The sequence below is a fragment of the Rhipicephalus sanguineus genome, chromosome 3 (assembly GCF_013339695.2).
Source record: "Rhipicephalus sanguineus isolate Rsan-2018 chromosome 3, BIME_Rsan_1.4, whole genome shotgun sequence".
Classification (NCBI taxonomy): Eukaryota; Metazoa; Arthropoda; class Arachnida; order Ixodida; family Ixodidae; genus Rhipicephalus; species Rhipicephalus sanguineus.
The window spans coordinates 176,663,960-176,682,569 of NC_051178.1; the positions used below are offsets into that span (position 1 = coordinate 176,663,960).

The 18,610-nt window shown below is 44.6% G+C and overlaps 1 protein-coding gene across 1 annotated transcript in view; it reads right to left on the reverse strand.

Annotated features, from left to right (window-relative positions):
* LOC119387715 (DNA-directed RNA polymerase I subunit RPA2) overlaps positions 1 to 18,610 on the reverse strand; it is a 42,749-nt gene that overhangs the window by 3,290 nt on the left and 20,849 nt on the right. The window contains exons 12-23 of the mRNA XM_037655192.2: positions 18,121 to 18,238; positions 17,932 to 18,019; positions 16,787 to 17,029; positions 16,630 to 16,703; positions 15,896 to 16,099; positions 14,308 to 14,505; positions 13,575 to 13,682; positions 10,746 to 10,922; positions 9,032 to 9,270; positions 8,654 to 8,795; positions 2,764 to 2,920; positions 874 to 999 (exon numbers count right to left, since the gene is read on the reverse strand). Of these exons, the coding sequence (XP_037511120.1) occupies positions 874 to 999; positions 2,764 to 2,920; positions 8,654 to 8,795; positions 9,032 to 9,270; positions 10,746 to 10,922; positions 13,575 to 13,682; positions 14,308 to 14,505; positions 15,896 to 16,099; positions 16,630 to 16,703; positions 16,787 to 17,029; positions 17,932 to 18,019; positions 18,121 to 18,238 (1,874 nt within the window). The remainder of the gene's footprint in view (positions 1 to 873; positions 1,000 to 2,763; positions 2,921 to 8,653; positions 8,796 to 9,031; positions 9,271 to 10,745; positions 10,923 to 13,574; positions 13,683 to 14,307; positions 14,506 to 15,895; positions 16,100 to 16,629; positions 16,704 to 16,786; positions 17,030 to 17,931; positions 18,020 to 18,120; positions 18,239 to 18,610) is intronic.

The window sequence follows — 18,610 nt, forward strand, 5'->3', positions numbered from 1 at the left end:
TGACATAAGTACATTCGAGTCGAATTTGCACCAAAGCAAGGAGATTTCACAAGCTTAATTAACTCTGCTCGGTTATGAAAATCAATTTCACCCACGTCTTCAATTCTTTAAACGATCTTTATTACTCGCTCCCACATAACAGGCCGTTAAAATGGACCAATGAACGCAATGAGCTCCAAGGTTGCTCGACCATCCTGTTTTTGTCTTCTGCAACAGGCGAAAGTTAAGTAAATGGAAAAGGCTGTGCACCCATATCGCGAAAAAGCAGTGTACACATTCATTATTATGCACAAAAAATGTTCCTTAATTCTTGCTTGAAAACGGACGTTTCGTCGGTATTTCCCACAAAAGCAGTGTACACGTTATTATTCATCGTTATGTCTAAAAAATATTCCTTACTCTTGCTTGAAAACGGAAGTTTAGTCCGTATTTCACACGTACTCTCGATCCCAGACTTGTGAAACATGCGCCTTACCTTAGTGAGGCGGCCCTTTGGAAAGGAAGGTTGAAGGAAGCTTTTAGAATACGCTGGCTCCCTCAAGGAGCTCCTTAAGATAAGGAGGCATGAAGGGCTCCTCACGTAAGGTAAGAAAATGGTCTGAGGTAAGGAGCGTTTCAGAATACGGGCCTTTGGCTCTGGGCGATGGCAGAGTGCTCAGACAGCTCACTGCCAACCACACTAACACATGTGGTGCACATATACTGTATTTACTCGCATAATTTGTGCCTTAACATAATTTGTGCACTCCTAATACACCACCGCGATTTAGCTTATGCAAGCCCAATTGAAAACATGGCATAGCATAGCAAGTGTTCACGCAATCACGCAAATACAGAATTCCCATTTTAGCCTCATAGGAGAAAGCAATGCACCTTTTTGAAGAAGTTCTCCAAAGTACTCGGATGCTGGCTGATCTTCAGAAAACTTGAAAGGTGTGGCATCATGCGCAACACCATGAAGCATGGAGGACTTCCCAGCCATGCTTTCGATCATCATGCCTAGATAAAAAAGAAATAAAAATATTCATGAAGCAGGCATGTCAGAAACAATGAACTACATTTCTCCATGTTCCTCTAGCTAGTATAGCCCTTTCTACCGGAGGGAGAGCACTCTGGGCTGTCGAGGATAAATACAAAGGCACACAGTGCACTTCTTGAATGCTTTTGTGAGGGGAAAGCGGCAACCCCACGTGTTCACAAGAGTAAGTGTTCATGACGGTGCTCGAGGAGTCGGGAGTGCTTGTTGAAAAGGTAATATATTCAGACAAAGCAGGACAGTGGGCACAAAGGAATGGGACTTGAATGTGCATTATTCTTGAAAGGCTCACTGCATAATGGCCCAAGTGGGCTGGCTATGACAACCTAGAATGTCTTGGTCCCAGTTCTCAAGGAAGTCCAATGAACGCATTTATTTTTAAGTAGTACTAAAAGCCCTTGAAATTACTTCACCACAGGCACACAGTGCACTTCTTGAATGCTTTTGTGAGGGGAAAGCGGCAACCCCACGTGTTCACAAGAGTAAGTGTTCATGACGGTGCTCGAGGAGTCGGGAGTGCTTGTTGAAAAGGTAATATATTCAGACAAAGCAGGACAGTGGGCACAAAGGAATGGGACTTGAATGTGCATTATTCTTGAAAGGCTCACTGCATAATGGCCCAAGTGGGCTGGCTATGACAACCTAGAATGTCTTGGTCCCAGTTCTCAAGGAAGTCCAATGAACGCATTTATTTTTAAGTAGTACTAAAAGCCCTTGAAATTACTTCACCACATTACCCATGACCAAATATCATTCTGGACTGACACTTTAGTTCAGCATAAGCAAAAGTTTACAATATATATGAAGAGCCACAGCAAACTTTTGCTGAACAACACTGAACATAAAAGAGTTGAGCAACATAAATACCTTGGTATGATTTTCACAAGTGATCTTCGCTGGAATAATCACATAGATTATGTGTGTGCTAAAGCCAATAACTCACTCGGGTGTCTGAGGTGTCATTTGCCATTTGAAACACAAGAAACAAAGTGCTTAGCCTATAAAACGCTAATTAGACCAATAATAGAATTTGCGAAAGTTATATGGGATCCTTTCTCAGTTACAAACATATTAAAAATTGAAAGAATTCAGCGTCTGGCAGTTCGGTTTATATTCAATAAATATCGGTGGGCAGACTGTCCTTCTTAACTGCGTGTACTAGCAGAACTACCCACTATACAGGCCAGGACTAAATACAAAAGACTAAAATATTTTTACCTAATTATTAATCATCATGTTCACATAAGGTGTGCAAACTATTTTGATATTCTTCACAGTGAAACTTCTAGGCATCGCCATTCAATGTTTATTCGTGCTTCTGCTGTTTACACTGATTGTTTTAAGTATAGCTTCTTCCCAAGAGCTATCAGTGAATGGAATTCCTTGTTGGAAGAAGCCGTTTCATGCTCACCTATGGATTTATTCTTGAAACACATAATTCATTATTTGATTTATAACTAACATTACTTTATTTGCCTATGTGTGAGATGGTGCATTTAATTCTAATTCTCCTATCTGGTTATGTCTATTGGTGCAATTCAATTTCTCCCTTTATCTCTAAGTTTTGATAACACAAGATAATTATGTTCTGTTTCTAGAATGATTGTTATGCATTTATTTTCCACTCCTGTAACAGCCCTGTATAAGGGCTGACAGTATCTGTAAATAAATAATAAAATAAATAAATACTTTGCAGCAGGAAATTTCGTTCCAGGAGCGCTTCTCACCGATGGTCATTCGAGATGGAAAGCCATGGGGGTTGAAGATGATATCGGGAGTCATGCCACTTTCAGTGAATGGCATGTTCTCCACAGGCAACAGCAGGCTGCACACACCTTTCTGGCCGTGACGACTGGCAAATTTGTCCCCAATCATTGGGTTCCTCTACACAAGATAAAGCAGAAGCAAAAATAAAATATTCATGCATTAATCAATAATGCGTTGCTCAGGAATGACATGACTGAAACACATCCAACCAAGCATTAAGTACATCCAGGGCATCGAATTGATGAGCACAGCGGCAGAACCACCACTGAGCTACACTGACTAACTGATTGCTGTATGCAGAGGAGAAAAAAAAAGACTAGGAGGGAGCATCTTGTGACGATCTTGAAGCCCAGTCAAGAAATTTAAAAAGTACATAGGCTCTGGTCATGTGATAGGCAAGTGGTAGTATTGGCCGGTAATAATGATTTAAGTTTACAGAAAGCGGGACAAGCAGTGTAAAAGTAAACTGGCTTGGCAAGGCTAGTATAATGAAGTGATGCTCTTTCTTAGCCTTTTTCCTTCCTCCATGACTGTGTGCTAGTTAAGGGGGGACGTGGCACTTAGGGAATGAAAATCAACCAAAAAATCTAGTTTTTGCTGGCCATCTCTTCACGCTCCTGACATCATTGTGCACCTAGTTACAAATTTTCATTGCTGCATACCGTCGTCTTCTATCCACATCGTACTTTAAAAAACCGAAACCATGCATCCTGCCCTTTAAATTGAGGGCAAACGGCAAACAATTTTTCATGCTCTTCCTGTAATGGAGAAGCAATATCTTTTGTTCTGTCTGGGTTATCATTGCAATTTCTTTTTCACTTCTAAGATAAATAGATGTGATGTGTCGTAAGGCAAATTTTGTTATAGTACTTTCTTAAGAAAACGTTCTAAATCAAGGTTTTGTTTTGAGTATTAATTGGGGCATTTTTTAAATTGGGTGCAACAGCCCACAACTCTGCTTGGAAATGTCCTAAAGCAATGATTTATACTTTACGACACACTACAAACATTCTCAATGTATTCTGTGGATTGTACATTGGTGGGCAGGTTGTGGTTAAGTAGCTAATTAGGCCTTAAACAAAGAAGTAGGTGTTTGTGATATCCTGGAAACTACTTATCATAGGAAAAAACCAATTGCATATTTGAAATCAGCACACAAGCTTTCTTAAACTCTGCAAGTTCCATCAAAATGGATCAAGAATTTTAAAAAATGTTTTAAAGTGCCACGTCTCCCCTTAAAGGAGCACTGACATCAAATTTACGCATGTCAAGATTTTTGCATCCACGAGTAGTTATAGACCTCCAAGTAGTGATTCGCGACCCAAAATGCAACTGAGGGATGAATAACTATCTGTTTTATTGATTTAGATCACCGGTATCTAGCACGATTCAAAACGGCCGGCAAGCCCGCCATTTTTTAGCGCCAGCAGCGCTTCCTCACGGCCACCTCCAGACTGCACCCCTGCTGACCACTTGTCTACAGAAAGAAGTGACGTGAGGCTCAGCTAACATTCAGTCTGCTAGGCGCACACGTTCAGTCTTGCCTTGTCACCAGCATTGCCGTCGTCGTCGTCAAAAGTGTCGACTATTGTTGAAGACGACATTCTGGAACTTGGAATCGCCACGATTCGCGATGTCGCGAATCATTTTCGCTTCGACCGTTTGCAAAACACCGATTCAAAAATGGACTCCATTCTGAACAGCAACAGGGAGGTGCCCGGGGACGCACGCTTGGGCCATGCTTGCTGGTGTGTCTCAATTAGCTATAAGTATTAGAGAATTTTAGCGTGCACAGCATTCCCGTATACGCAAAGGGGTCTATGGAATACAGTCGAACCCAGGTATATCGAACTCGGCAAAAAACGTTTATTAGTTCGATATATGGCATAATTCGATATAGGCCCGCTATAGGATTTTGACACAAAGGCACATAACAATAAGAAAAGTACTTTATTAATATGGTGGCTTACTTGCGTGCCCTACTTTGGAACAAAATAGTCCTGGATTTTCTTCTGTGTCAACGACTTCGCTGCCTGCGACAGCACGCACGCCTCCACGTTGTCCAACGAGTCAGAACAGCTGAGGCCGCAACTTTCCACATTCACGCAATAGCGCCGGACCAACGCAAGTGCACTAATCACTTCGGAAGATGTAGGCAATGGGCCATCGTCAATTTCCTTATTGCTGTCGCTTTGGCTCGTGGTCGGCACGACGTCTGCAACGTAGTCCTCATCTTGTAGCTCACCCATGATGGCGACATCATTGTCCGCACTGACGAACTCGTCGAATGTCGATCCGTCGATAGCTCCCTGGAACTCTGCCAGCTCGCTCCAAACTTCGGCGGAAACACCTGCGGTGTCTTCAGTGCTGTCATCGGAATTTGGGGTGTCATCACCAGGCATGCGGAAGCCGGCATGCCTAAAGCAGTTCTGGATCGTCTCCTTCGTGACATCTGCCCACGATCTACTCAACATAGAAAGAGCTCCGAGCAAGTCGATCTTAAGCTCCCTGGCGACACGAAGGTTCTGCAGCAGCCTCTCCACCAGGCGCTTCCGATAGCCGGCTTTCAGTGCGCGTATAACGCTTTGATCCAGTGGTTGCAGTACAGACGTAGTGTTTGGGGGCAAAAAACGCAGCTCGATGTTGCTGAAGGTCGTACTGCAGTGGTGCGATGAACAATTGTCCACGAGCAGGCACACCTTGCGATTTTCGCCTACCAAATCATCATTCCACGACGATAGCCACCTGCCTAAAAGCTCCCCGGTCATCCACGCTTTTGAGTTTGCTCGGTAGGTAACTGGAAGCGACAGCGCATTTCGAAAACACCGCGGTGCCGTGCTTTTCCCGATAACCAGAGGTCGAAGCTTTTTCGATCCGTCTAAATTAGCTGCCAACAGCTTTGTTTGCCTTGCCGCCGCAAGTCTTGTCGCCACTACACGCGTCTTGTTTGGCAACATTTGCCAAAATAGAGCGGTTTCATCCGCATTGAAGATATCTTGGGCTTGATATCTTGCTGCTCATCTCGCCAGTTTTCCTTGAGCCATTGGTCTACGCTGTCCAGGTCCGCCGCTCTGCTTTCACCTGTAACAGCTTTGCCAACGATGTCGTGCCGTTCCTTGAACCGTTGGAGCCAGCCTGAACCGCCTTGGAAATCGTTCCTGCCAAGCAGGAAAGCAAGGTCCTTGGCTTTCTGCTCGATCATAGGGCCGGACACCGGGATGTTTCGCGACCGAACGTCCACAAACCATTTGTAAACGGCCGCTTCAACAACTTCGTACACAGCAGTGCGCACACGTCGGGCGCCACGGGCACCTGGCCTTTTGTCCAACTTGGCCCTGATGTCTGCCTTGTTCTTCAGGATAGTACTCAAGGTGCTCCTTGGAATTTTGTACGCGGCGGCGACGTCGGACTTCTTTTCACCGCGCTCGACCCGATTTATGATTTCGAGTTTCGCGGCGAACGGCAAATTCTGCCTTTTTGCACAAGCCATGACGACAGCGCGCCAATAAAGTTCACAGAGCACCAACAGGCAACACCACCAGCACGGACCACGCTGAATGAGGACTCGAGGAAAACAGGCAGCAGCAGGCACACAAGCATAAAGAAAGAAAAAATGGCGCTCACTTCTACTGCCTCCGCGCCTCGGAGAAAGCACGACGGCCTCTGATTGGCTGTAAGCGCTGCGAGCGGGCCAGGATCATTTCTTGCAGGGGGGTGTTCGCCCGTGCACAACCGGGTCTAAACCACTTTTTCTAGGGTGGCGCCGGCAGTTTTCCCCGCCACCGCGAGGGAAAGCCAACTTGCTGGGGCACTTTTGAGGCACATGGAGTTTGATATATCGGTTGTCGTTGCTATTTTCGTTCGATGTAACAGTAACTTTTGCTATATATTCTCAATGTAAATTTACCGTGTTTAGAAATTGTTCGATATACGGGATAATTTGATATAAACGGGTTCGATATAGTCGGGCTCGACTGTATCAGTATAGCGAATGCACACCAGCGGAGAAATAGAATACGTTAGGTTTCTACAATAACAATTCTGTGCTTGCAAAGCTCTTCTTTGTGCCATCAGATGGCCCCACCTATCCGGCTTCTCACGGTTACGGCTGCAGTAACCCGGTATTAAGCTAGTGCAAAGAAGTCTATGGACGAACTAAAATTCACTATTAACGCTACCGCGTGTTACTTGTTAGCGATGATATTTGCCTATACGCTACTCCACTTTGACAGCTTGTGGTCGTGTCGGCGTGTACCTCACATGTAATGAACACACTCATTCCGCTTTTTCCGCGCTTCCAGCAACACAGCGGTTCCCAGACATGCTGACTGACGAACACACGTCAAATCACGTTCTTTCCTTTCACCTGTTTTGCTTGGTGGTTTGCGTCTTGTTATTTCATGAAGTCATTCAAAGCAGCATGACGAAGATCAGGCATGAAGAGAGAGCGTTTCCAGGCGTCGGCTCCACGATAAGAACACTCGAATCGTCGACGTCATCGCTACTAGTGCGTTGTCACTCAGGATGGTATGCGCCACACCGAACACGTCACAGTAGTGTCGATGTCGCAGGGTGCTGAAAGCCCCCTTGAGCTTTCGTACGCTCTTTGCCCTCAAAATAAAATAACTTACAGGTGACAGATGCCATTCAAACTTGGTCAAAAATACTTATGCATAGTGAGCAATCGAATGAAGGACACATCTCGAGTTTTAAATTTTATGTCACTGCCCCTTTAAAGACGAGCTGCCACAGTTTGTCAATACAGTATGCAATCAAAGGCATGTAAGCAACTTTAACTTGCTTCCTTTTGGTAGATAAAGGGTCAAGAAACAGAAGAAGCGCTAGAATAAGTAGCATATTGAAATTGCTAAAAATGAACAATGGAACAAATGGTTATTATTAATGAAAGCAAAGTAGACATTAGCTTTACTTTTTTACAATAGGCTATTGAAACACTATACACTGACTAAAGACAAAGATGTGGCATGAGAGGAGGTCTACATGGTGCTGATTATGAAACGTCATAAAAGACGGATTCAAATTAACATCTCTCTGAAGAATAACTGAGCTTTCTGCTTCACTATGGTGGCAAAGAATAATTTATTCCATGTGGGCCTGCTTCATTGACACACGACGTGTAGTCAACATACCGTATTTACAAGACTGTAAGTCGACTCGAATGTAGGTCGACCCCCCTGAAATTGCACGCCAAAAAAAAGAAAGAAAAGCGCAAGCGCATTTCGTAAAGGAAATTTACTTACGAGTTGCTGAAGAAAACAAGTTTTTTTGGTGTGCAAAGGTGGCTTCACGGCAGTACTTCAAAGCTACGCTGAAAAGCTAGCTTCGCTGCAATACGAGGTGATCATTTTTAGAAAATTTTCCGCGGATCGTTGCTGAGGGTGCAGGTTATGCACGAGAAAATACGGCATATGTTACAGGTAGAGCCGGAACGTAAACATAACGTTGTAACCGTGCCACAGAGTGCACAATTTCATGTTTGCTTCGGTTGTAAGTTGACATTACAACAGAAACTAGTTTTGGTTTCTATTGAAAGTCGACCCCCCAACTTCGGATTACAAATTCAGATAAAATGGGTCGACCTACAATAGTGTAAGTACAGTAACTTAAGTGGCTCCACTTACTACAGGCTTTCCAAGATTCAGGCCAGGGATCTGAGCAGTTGCATCTAAAGTTTCTTTGTGCCTCGACACTACATCCACCATTTAATGTCCCCAAATAATGCTGAAATAGTAGAATAACAAGACTCATATAACTCAGCTACTGGGCCAAAGCTCAACGACACTGTGGTATGATTCGGACAAATGTTGCCTCAAAGCAGCTTATTTTTACCTGGATCCAGTAGGTGATGCAGACGGCCTGCAGAACATCTGTGCCAGTGTCATTGCCCAAAAGCTTCACTTCATGAATGTAGCCAGCCTCCATGTTCTTGTACTTATGCACTTTTGTCTCACCGGTTACGATGTTAATGAAACTGAAATGAAAAAATAAGTGCTCTAAGTGACATCAGGGCATGGCAACACAATGATGAGGGACAAGTCTAAGTAGAGTTCCCGTCTGAAGGGTACTGGGCACGGCAACAAAATATCGAGGTGATGAAACCAATAGGTTGTATTTCATTTAGAGAATGCTCTTCAATCTGTTCTTCAACATTCCTACCACAACTTACGATCAGTGGTGCGATCACGATCAGTGGTAATATAGCCTTACCTGCAAACTGGCTGGTTGTGTTCCACCTTGGTGCCTATGTAAGGCAAACCATCGAGGTCGATGTGGCCTTCAAGGTGCCGGTCAGTCATCTTGCGACCAAAGACAAGGGACACCTGCCTGCCCACATCACCAGCTAGCACGCGCAAGTTCACCACCTCGCTCTTGTAGATGGAGCCATGCTTGAAACCCCTCTCCACTGATGACTTGTTTAGCACCATGGCATCTTCCATGTCATAGCCCTGTGAGAGAGAGCAGGTCAAAATGGATCCGTCACTGGAACCAGAAGTAAGCTTGTAAAGCAGCATAAAATTTCGTCACCTCATGCTTGATTCTAAAAACTTTGCTCACAAATGATCAGACAACAAACAAGGAATAGGACAAAGAAGGGGACACATATTGTCAGCACCAACTGAAATGCACTTGAAATAGCTGTAACGCATCAATAAATGAACATGTGATGCATAATTTCTCTGCAGCTGGTTTCTAACCCTGGAGTATTCCAAAACATAGGTTTTAGAGTGTGTATTGATTTACAAATGTTTGATTCATAGCACAGCTACTTGTATTACAAACGTTATCCATAATGATAGCAAAATTTCCAGCACCTTACAGTACACAATCCAATGTCCTAGATTATGCTCATGATAACATAATTCAACCCCCAAGGCAAGCCAGAATAAGGTTTTGTTTCAGTTTGTTTGTCAGAAACTTTTTGATAGTGAAAGTAGTCAAAGGGCAGATATGTAATGCTTCATTCAGCCTAGCCAATCCTGTAGTCGCCGAGTATACACAAATGACAGAAAAAGCCATGTAGCTGCTGTACATGCAGCAATTGCAACCTAATGCTCCCAAAGCAGTCTCAGGTAACTTCACCATCAGCAAGCTTCACTAAACTTTTGCACCTCACCTGGTTTTGCACTGCCTTCACGATCCGCCCACCTTTGACCAAGCAATGATGTCATGTGATGACATCATCATGTGACTCATGCAATGATATCAACATGACATCATGACGACGTCGTAACTTTCGAGGATCTCTGACGTCATCACTCGGACAAGGTTTGTGCAAGTCTTGCGGACGGGAGCACCAACATAGCCACTTAAAGGGGCCCTGCAACACTTTTCCAAGTAGCCATGGAATGGCTTCACTAAAAGAACTTATTGCCTCATGAATCGAGCGCCGCAAAAATTTTTAGAATCTGTCCAGCACAAGCAGAGTTACAAGAACTTGTCGCATGCTGCAATTGCTTTCTCTCTTCTCTCGCTCTGACCAAAGCGCTGGATGCTAAGCAAGGGGGGATGGCACGGGGGAAGAAGGTACGTGACGCACACCTCCCGACCTTGAGCACATTTTCTTTTTTTTTCTTTCTTTGAACGTGTGGCGTACTTTCAGAGCTATCACGCGCAGGCGAGTGGTGGCCTCTCGCGGCGGCCGCAGTAACTACTGAGGGCACCATGTTCAAATCAGCCAATGGCGTGGAACCTGCCTGTGACGCCGTAAGCATAATTTTTTTGTCGAGAGAAGAGGAAGTGCTTTTTAGCTGACTTTGTGAATTTATTGCAAATCCCAGGCCGCGTGCTGCGCTCTAATGTCTGGCTCGCATGTTTTCGGGAGCTTCGACTGCTGATCGGCAGCGCTTTCTGACACTGCTGAAAAAGTGTTGCAGGGCCCCTTTAAGACTTTCGTCTTAAAAACGAATCACAAGGCACTCACGGTGTACGAGATGACTGCCACAATAGCATTGGTGCCCGTGGGGTATTCGTCCATGTCGTAGTGATCATAGGCAGTGGGTCGAACAAGAGGGGTTTGTGGTGTCTGGATGCGGTAGAGCTTGTTGTCCGAGCGGTAACGCAGTGCTTGGCAAGGTGTGCCCATTGTTTGCTTGCCCATCTACGAGTAAAGATACGCCAGATGCTTCTTATGGCATTGATTAAATATAGAACAAGCAATCAACAGAAATAGCTGGGGAAAAAAAAGAAACAAGAAATGTACGCAAAATAATAATAATAATTGTTGGGGTTCAACGTCCCAAAACCACGATATGATTATGAGGGAAACCATAGTGGAGGGCTCCGGATATTTCGACCACCTGGGGTTCTTTAACATGCAACCGGCCCTCAAGCATTTTCGCCTCCATTGAAAATGCTGCCGCTGTGGCCGGGATTAGACCCCGTGACCTTCGGGTCAGCAGTCGAGCATCATAACCACTAGACCACCATGGCGGTTATGGACACAAGAGAAACATAACATTAACCTGCACAAGAACAATATTGCATGTTTTATAAAGGATCAATTTAGGAGGGTAATTCTTTGAGTGAGTTGGTGGTTCGTTTAAAGGCTTACAGTGCAGAAAAACATGGACACAACAAGAATGACAACAGTGCTTTGTCTGTCGCCATCATTCCTCATTTGTCCATATTTTTTTCTGCACTGTAAGCCTTTAACTCATAATGCCATAACAGGGTTCTCCTATGGAATTTTTTAGGGGTGGACATTTTAAGAGTAGGTTGAAGGCAAGAAGTATAAGAACTGCAAATTTTCAAACAGCTTCTCATTTTCAACACACATCCACATCTGCTAGCACATTTCTGGCAGCTATGATGCACATTTGTCGCTGGCAATGCATAACCATTGGCTCTAACATTCACACATAGGAAATGGAAGCAAAGGCGCTTGTTTTTGAGTGCTCACAATGGATTTGGCTATCTCTTGAGGCCATAAGGCCACCTGGTCAGACTCCTTTTTATTTAACTAGGTGATGAGAGGCACGGGCCGCTGGCATTGAGCACGCACAGTTTTGGTTCCTATTAACAATTTTCTAAATAACAATTTCTGACATGTGAAGAAATGACAACTGCTTGCCAGTAGCAATCAGCATTATTGATATGTCTACCTACAAAAATTGTGTTATACACAAACTTCAGTTTTTTCACACAACAGAAGCAAATATAGCACAGCTGCACTGCCCAAAACACTGAAGCAAACCAATGGGAAAAAATTTGCTGAAGAACTGGGTTATGTTACTTCGTAAAAGAATACAGTCGATCCCGGATATATCGAACTCGAAGGGGATCGCGAAATAGTTCGATATATCGATAATTCAAAATACGAAATATGCATATTTAAGGCTTTAATTAAAGCACTGCAGGCCTCGACACAGTTTCCTGAAATCGTAAAAAGCGTGAACATGACGATTCGCTCACGTATGCTAAAGAACAAGGCAAGAACTTCTTTTGCAAGTTAGCGCACTTTATTTCGCATGAAAAAAGTCTGTCAACTTGTCTTGCTTTTTGCGCGCCGTGAATTCATCAAGTCATCGTCAATATTATATAAGCTTTCCAAATAAGTAAATTCAGCACCTTCCGCCACAACAGCGGTGATCGACGCTGAACGCTGATGCGAGCTCTGTAGCGCGGTAAAGGGTTTAGCGGTGGCAGCGGCGGCTGGCATCTTCAAACCGCGCGGGTCCATTTCCGCAGCACCGGCAACGTCAGCTATGATCTCGGCATCGATGCAGTCAGAAACAGCTACGTCGTTATCTGCACCGATGAAGTCACTCGCTGTGCTCCCGTCCGATACGGAGCCCGGAGACGCTAAGTCGCAAAATTCACTGACGCACCATACGCCGTAGTCGGCGGTCATGACGCGCCCGAAGTCGTCACCTGGCACCAATGCCCGTAAGGAAACAGTGCACGACGGTGCTTTACTTGACAACGTTTCAAGCACCGGTCATCATTTTTATCGCTACGAGCGGGACAATGTCTAGTTCGACTCCTGAATGACGATTTATCAAGAACAAAGCGCGAAGTACACACAGTACACATTCTGCAAGAGACAACGCTGCACCGCTGCACGAAGAAACATTTCTCCACCTTCGACATGTTGGCGATACCGATGGCACTTGTAGCTTTGCAGAAGGCAGCCGCTACTTTGGCGAGAAATGCGAAAAAAAGCGTAGCCTCTGAGATCGGCGTTTTAAAACCGAAAGCACTAAAAATACGTCATGAGGTTGCGGATCTCGAAGGCCATGCTTTGCGGGCCCGCATGCCATCGTGCGCGAAGAGACAAGGAAGGGAATGCAAACATTACAACAAGACTGCGAAGTCGCTTCGAATTCTCATTTTGGTGCCCTCGGCAATCAGCCTCTTTGAAAAACACTAGCCCATGCGTTAAAACCTGCGGACCGCGCGTCAAATATACCGGTGAAATATACCGGCGTTGCGCAATGAACTAGAGCAACGCAATTTCGTCACCTGCGTGCGACGAGGGATTGGAACTTATAAGAACGCGGCCGAAAAATGATCAATAGTTGTTAGGAAAAATGCACTTTCTGGGCTTCGGCGTGGGGCAGTGTTCGATATAGCGGATGTTTCGCTGTGCGGGAGTTCGATATACGTGCACACCAACCCCATACTTTTGCATGGGAAATTCAAGGGGATTTCTCAACTGTTCGATATAGCCAATAATTCGATATATCCGAGTTCGATATATCCGGGATCGACTGTGGTTGCAAGCAAAAGTAGCTTGAAGAAGAAGGCTTACCTGACATTGGTACATGTTCCTAGGACTCTGGTTGAAATCGGAGTAAGGAATCATGTTTGCTAGAAGACTCAGCATGCTGGTCTGCCTCAACTCCTGATGAGTGGTGATCTGAAGAAGAGTAGTAGCATAAAAGGGCAGCAGCTATACATTAGCACAGTAGTCTTCCCATAATAAAAGCTAAACATGAAATTGATCCACAGAAGTAAAAATAATACAAACGTAGGATATTTTTATGACAAAAAGTATAGCACATTACATGCAAGAGAACAGGTTTAAACAAATGACATTTAATAATGTGATTAGAATAATCTTCTTAGGTATGTCTACAAGTTACATACCATAGAATTTAGTGGCTCTTGCACAGAAAATGCCGGACATGGAACGTTTTAAATCGCAGAGACTAGCCAATTGACTTGCAAGTGTTCAACTAGCCAAGCTAGGTCAATAGCCAAAATGTGCATGCTGATCTAAAATTTGCCCCCTTAAGTTGCTCTAACTGAATGACATTCTTGCTACCAGAATGCACACACTTTTGGCCACAAGCAAAAGGATATGTTTTGTTGTAAATGATGCTGCCTTAGATCTTGAATTTTTAGTTCTCTTACAGGAGCAGAACACTCAAGGAAGAAAAGAACTGGTAATCAAACATTAAAATTTACTTCATTGTATCCATGGACATCTTTTTGTGCATAGTAATCCAAATAACAAGATCCTTGCTGTTACACACACTTACCCCTTCGTAGGCTTCATCAGGTACCACACAAATGCTGAGGTGCACCTGCTCAAATGTACCAATCCACTCAATTGTATTTGTTTGCATGTTGAGAACAGGACGCATCATGCGTGCCACGCTAGTGAAGAGAAAGACGCCTGGGTACTGGGATGCCTGCCTTGTTTTGGGCACAAAACCAACCTCCAATGTTTGGGGCACCTGAAAGCAGCAGTGAAAAGATTGTTGTTACTGCAGCTACACAGACCCTATTCATGTCTACCCATGGAGGTTCCAAAAGGGCATGTTTCGCCCCTATGAAAGTGTGACAAATTGAGCAGGTTGAAGGGAAGAACAAACGCAAATAGCAGCAAATGTGTAGGATCCTCTAAACGACACAAATTTTGCTGCAACATTAAGGTATGAATTAATAAATTAACTTTACTCTGAACTGCACAAGAGAGCTACACACATGATTACAGTGAAACCTCGGTGATACGATCACAGCTCATACGAATTTCGGGGTGATACGAATTTTTCGTTGGTCCCGGCCAAGGCCCATTGGCCTGCAATGTAATGGAGTGCGGTTGTTGCGAACCAATTTTCAGCCAGCGACGTTTGATACAAACGTACACTACCGCCCAGGTACACAGAGGTGCTGTCCGCGCTGTCACGGAAGACGCACCAAGCATGTGCGAGCGCGGGAACGCAAGCGTGGGCATGCGCGCCGCACCGCCAAAGCGTCAGAATCACGGTGTAAGAAAAACACATTTCTTACGGTCAGAATAAACCTTCACAGACGCGTCACAGCCTCCGAGATTGTGTGTGCGAATCTTTGAGGCTCTTGGGTGCCTCCATGTGCCTTCGCGTTTAGATAAGGACATTAGTGCTATGTTTCTTTTTTTCTAACGCGTCGACGCGGGCTGCTGTCGTTGTACTGTGTTTACACATGCCTGCCTCATGCATCAGACATCCTATGAAAGGTAGATGAGGACCGAAAGAAGGCGAGGATGGTGATGGCGAAGGAGTCAGGCCTCACAACCAACGTTGTCTCACAACGTCAACATGCGCGACCGTCAAGTTCGCACTTGTGCGGGCACGGCCATAAATCACCCAAAAAACATCCTCGACACCTCCGCGATAAAGAAATCATAACACAGGACCGTGGTTCTGTAATTTTGTGGCCTTGATCCATCGCGTCAAAGTGCTTCTTTAGTTATTTTCGCTGCAGCACTCCGGCGTCATACAAAAAACATACTACTAAAATTTGGAAGGGGCTACTGCTGTCGCGGGTCACAACGCATCTGGTTCATAAATTAAATACGTGCATACGGGCCGTATATTTACTAATGCTGGTATGATTGCCGACATCCACTAACTTAGCTGACAATCATTCAGGGTTCTTCCTGAAGTTGCTGCGGCCCTGAAAAACAATAAATGAAATTGTACGCCAGCCAATTTGTCGCATGCTAATTTTCCATGCTTTCTGGTGATACGAATTTCGGATGATACGAATATTTTTGGTGGTCCCGTGAGATTCGTACCACCGAGGTTTCACTGTACATTATATTATACTACTAGGTACATTCTTCAGCAAAGAAACCACACTTGCCTTTTCTAGTCCACAGGCCTTCATTGTGCGAAGGCTGGTCACCAGGTTTTCCACACTGCTGTCCTCAACGTAGCCCAAGACGCGACCATCAAGTACAACGACATAAGACTCTGCAACGTTTGGCCTTATGCCGTCTAGCGGTGCCATGCCTAAACCTACCAACAGAGAAGGCAGGTGGCTTGTCGGGAACTGTTGGTTCACCACCTGCAAACAAGCATGCCACGTAAGTACAACGTATATTTGCAAAAAAGAAATCGCATTGAGTTAAAAGGGAATGAAAACTCCAAGCAAAGTTTATTAAAAAATTGCCCTATGTTTCGAAGCCTAACTGGCTCCTTCTTCAGAGGTGAGAAGGCATGAGGTGAGCAGCGCTTATATATTTATACGTCTTCGGCGTCCCCTTCAAATGGTTGTTGCAGTGGTGCAACAGTGAGATGAGATCGATACGCATCCTCATTTCTGGAATTTGCATCATACACTCATCGTAATTTGCTTGCCCTGACATACTTGTACCACCTGCTAACGTTTTATCTGAGGTTCCATTCAAAAGTTGAAAACTTTAAAAATGCACGATTGCCTGCTTTGCAGCTCTCCCAAAGTTACTTCAATAGCATATGCTATTGTACTACTCATTTGTAGCCCAAACCAGTCAATGTGAAAAAGAAAAATCTTATCCCAACCAATGCAAATGTCTATGCACACAGTAGCAGAGTGACAAGCAAGCAATACACTACCTCAGCCAGGGCTGTCATGTGATTGAGAAGACCACAGGGGGCCCCATCGGGTGTGTGCACAGGGCAGAGAAAGCCTGTTACAAGAGAAAAACTGTTCATAAACGTTTCTGGTCACACACACAACAGCATCAGCTAAAGCAGTAAAGCTGCGTCTCACCCCAGGCCTCGGGCAAAAGCTTCCGCACGGTGGTGGTGCGCATCTCTGCAAAGAAGGCACCTCGGTGGACGCAGCGGAAGTGCGACAGGTATCGCCAGTAGTTGAGCTTCTCGGCAATGACAGTCGTGCCTGTGAACTGCATCAGGCCCAAGCCCGTCTTGGTCACCACATTACCAGTAGCCAGAAAATAGTTCATGGCCGATGTAAGGTCCCATGATGTTGCCAGTGCTCGGCTGAAGTTGGCTGCAGGACGTTGGTACAATGACAGTGCGAATGCATGTGGTACCACACTTTAAAAAAAAAAAGCAAGGCTCCTGCTTTCTTGCAGCAAAATTACAAAATACTACCACAGCAGAATCTCGGTTGTACGATCACGGCTTGCACGAATTTCGCCTACAATGTGCTTGAGTACGGCTGTTGCGAACCAATTTTCACTCTGCAAAGTATGATACAAATGCGCATTGCTCCACAGATACAAACTGGTGCTGCCAGTGCAGCCACAGAAGGCATGGCAATCATGAGGAGCTCTAGCACGGGAATGCGCGGCCCACACCATTGGTTTGGTTGGTTGTCAGCATCGCCAATCAACTGCAGCCTTTGAGATGGTGAGCATGAATCTTGGGGGCCCGTGTGCCTTCACTTTTAGATTACAGATGGCGATGGCTTCACGCTTTTTTTTCTGTGAGGCACTGACGTATGCTGTTGAGCTTGATGCCACGCTGTTCTCTGTTTATGCCCAGTGGTGTAGCCAGAGGGGTCGTTTGGGTAGGTAACCCCCACCCCCCTCCCAAAGTTTTGCATTGTGTATGTGTATGCATGCGCACACAAACACATGTACAAACACAATAAAGGAGGGTCATAGAAAACATAGCCCATTCAGTAACAGGAGAGAACAATGCCATGCTAACACTCCAGACATCTTACAAATCAAGTAAAACTGAACATGCGCATATATAAATGCTCTTCTGCAATACTGCGTCAAAGCAACAAAGTACAGTACTCCAAATGTATGAAACCTCACCCGAATAACTCACTTCTATGATTGTTCTTATCAAGAATACACATTAAGTATCACCAGAAAAATTTTTTTAAATCCAAATTATCACATCACTTCGAAAGACAGTAAAGCAGATTGACGTGCTCACCCATACTGAGCTTGAATGCAGATCCTGTAGACTTTGCTTTCTTTTCTATATTTTGCCTTATTGAATACAAAAATCCAGAAAGCTTTTCCTGTGAATTGATCAATGAAAGAAAAAAGAAAAGAATTGAGCAATAAGTACATCAACGACATGCCACCAATGCCTGTAAAGTCAGCAGACCGAGATTCATACCTTGAGTACCATAAGGTACAAGTGCCCAGCAAGCAGAATCTCATGGTTCATTGGATTGTCAGCTGACTCAATTGCACACTCTCCCTTGGCAACAGCAAAGAGCTTTCGTATCATAAGCCTTGACGAGAAAAGAAATCAAAGGCATATCAAAGGCATATCAAAGGGTATACCACTTGCAATCCTGAAGTGCCAGTGACAACTTTTAAGTAAATAGCTCTTGTTGACTGCTTTACCCATTTTTATGGTCAGCAGTTGAAATTTCACCACCAATACAAACGCACAAATGGAAAGAGTTCATGCTTTCGTGCAACCAAGTTGCGGGGCACATTTGTTACCAAATAGCAACTATTACAGCTCTATGATACACATGCATTGCATGAACGCTTGGCAGCACCTAAGGTTCAAAATGCGACAGCCCTTCCACATCATTGCTCATATCCATTCAAACAATACACACGACAAATAGTCTCGTATGTGTAGCCACATGTAG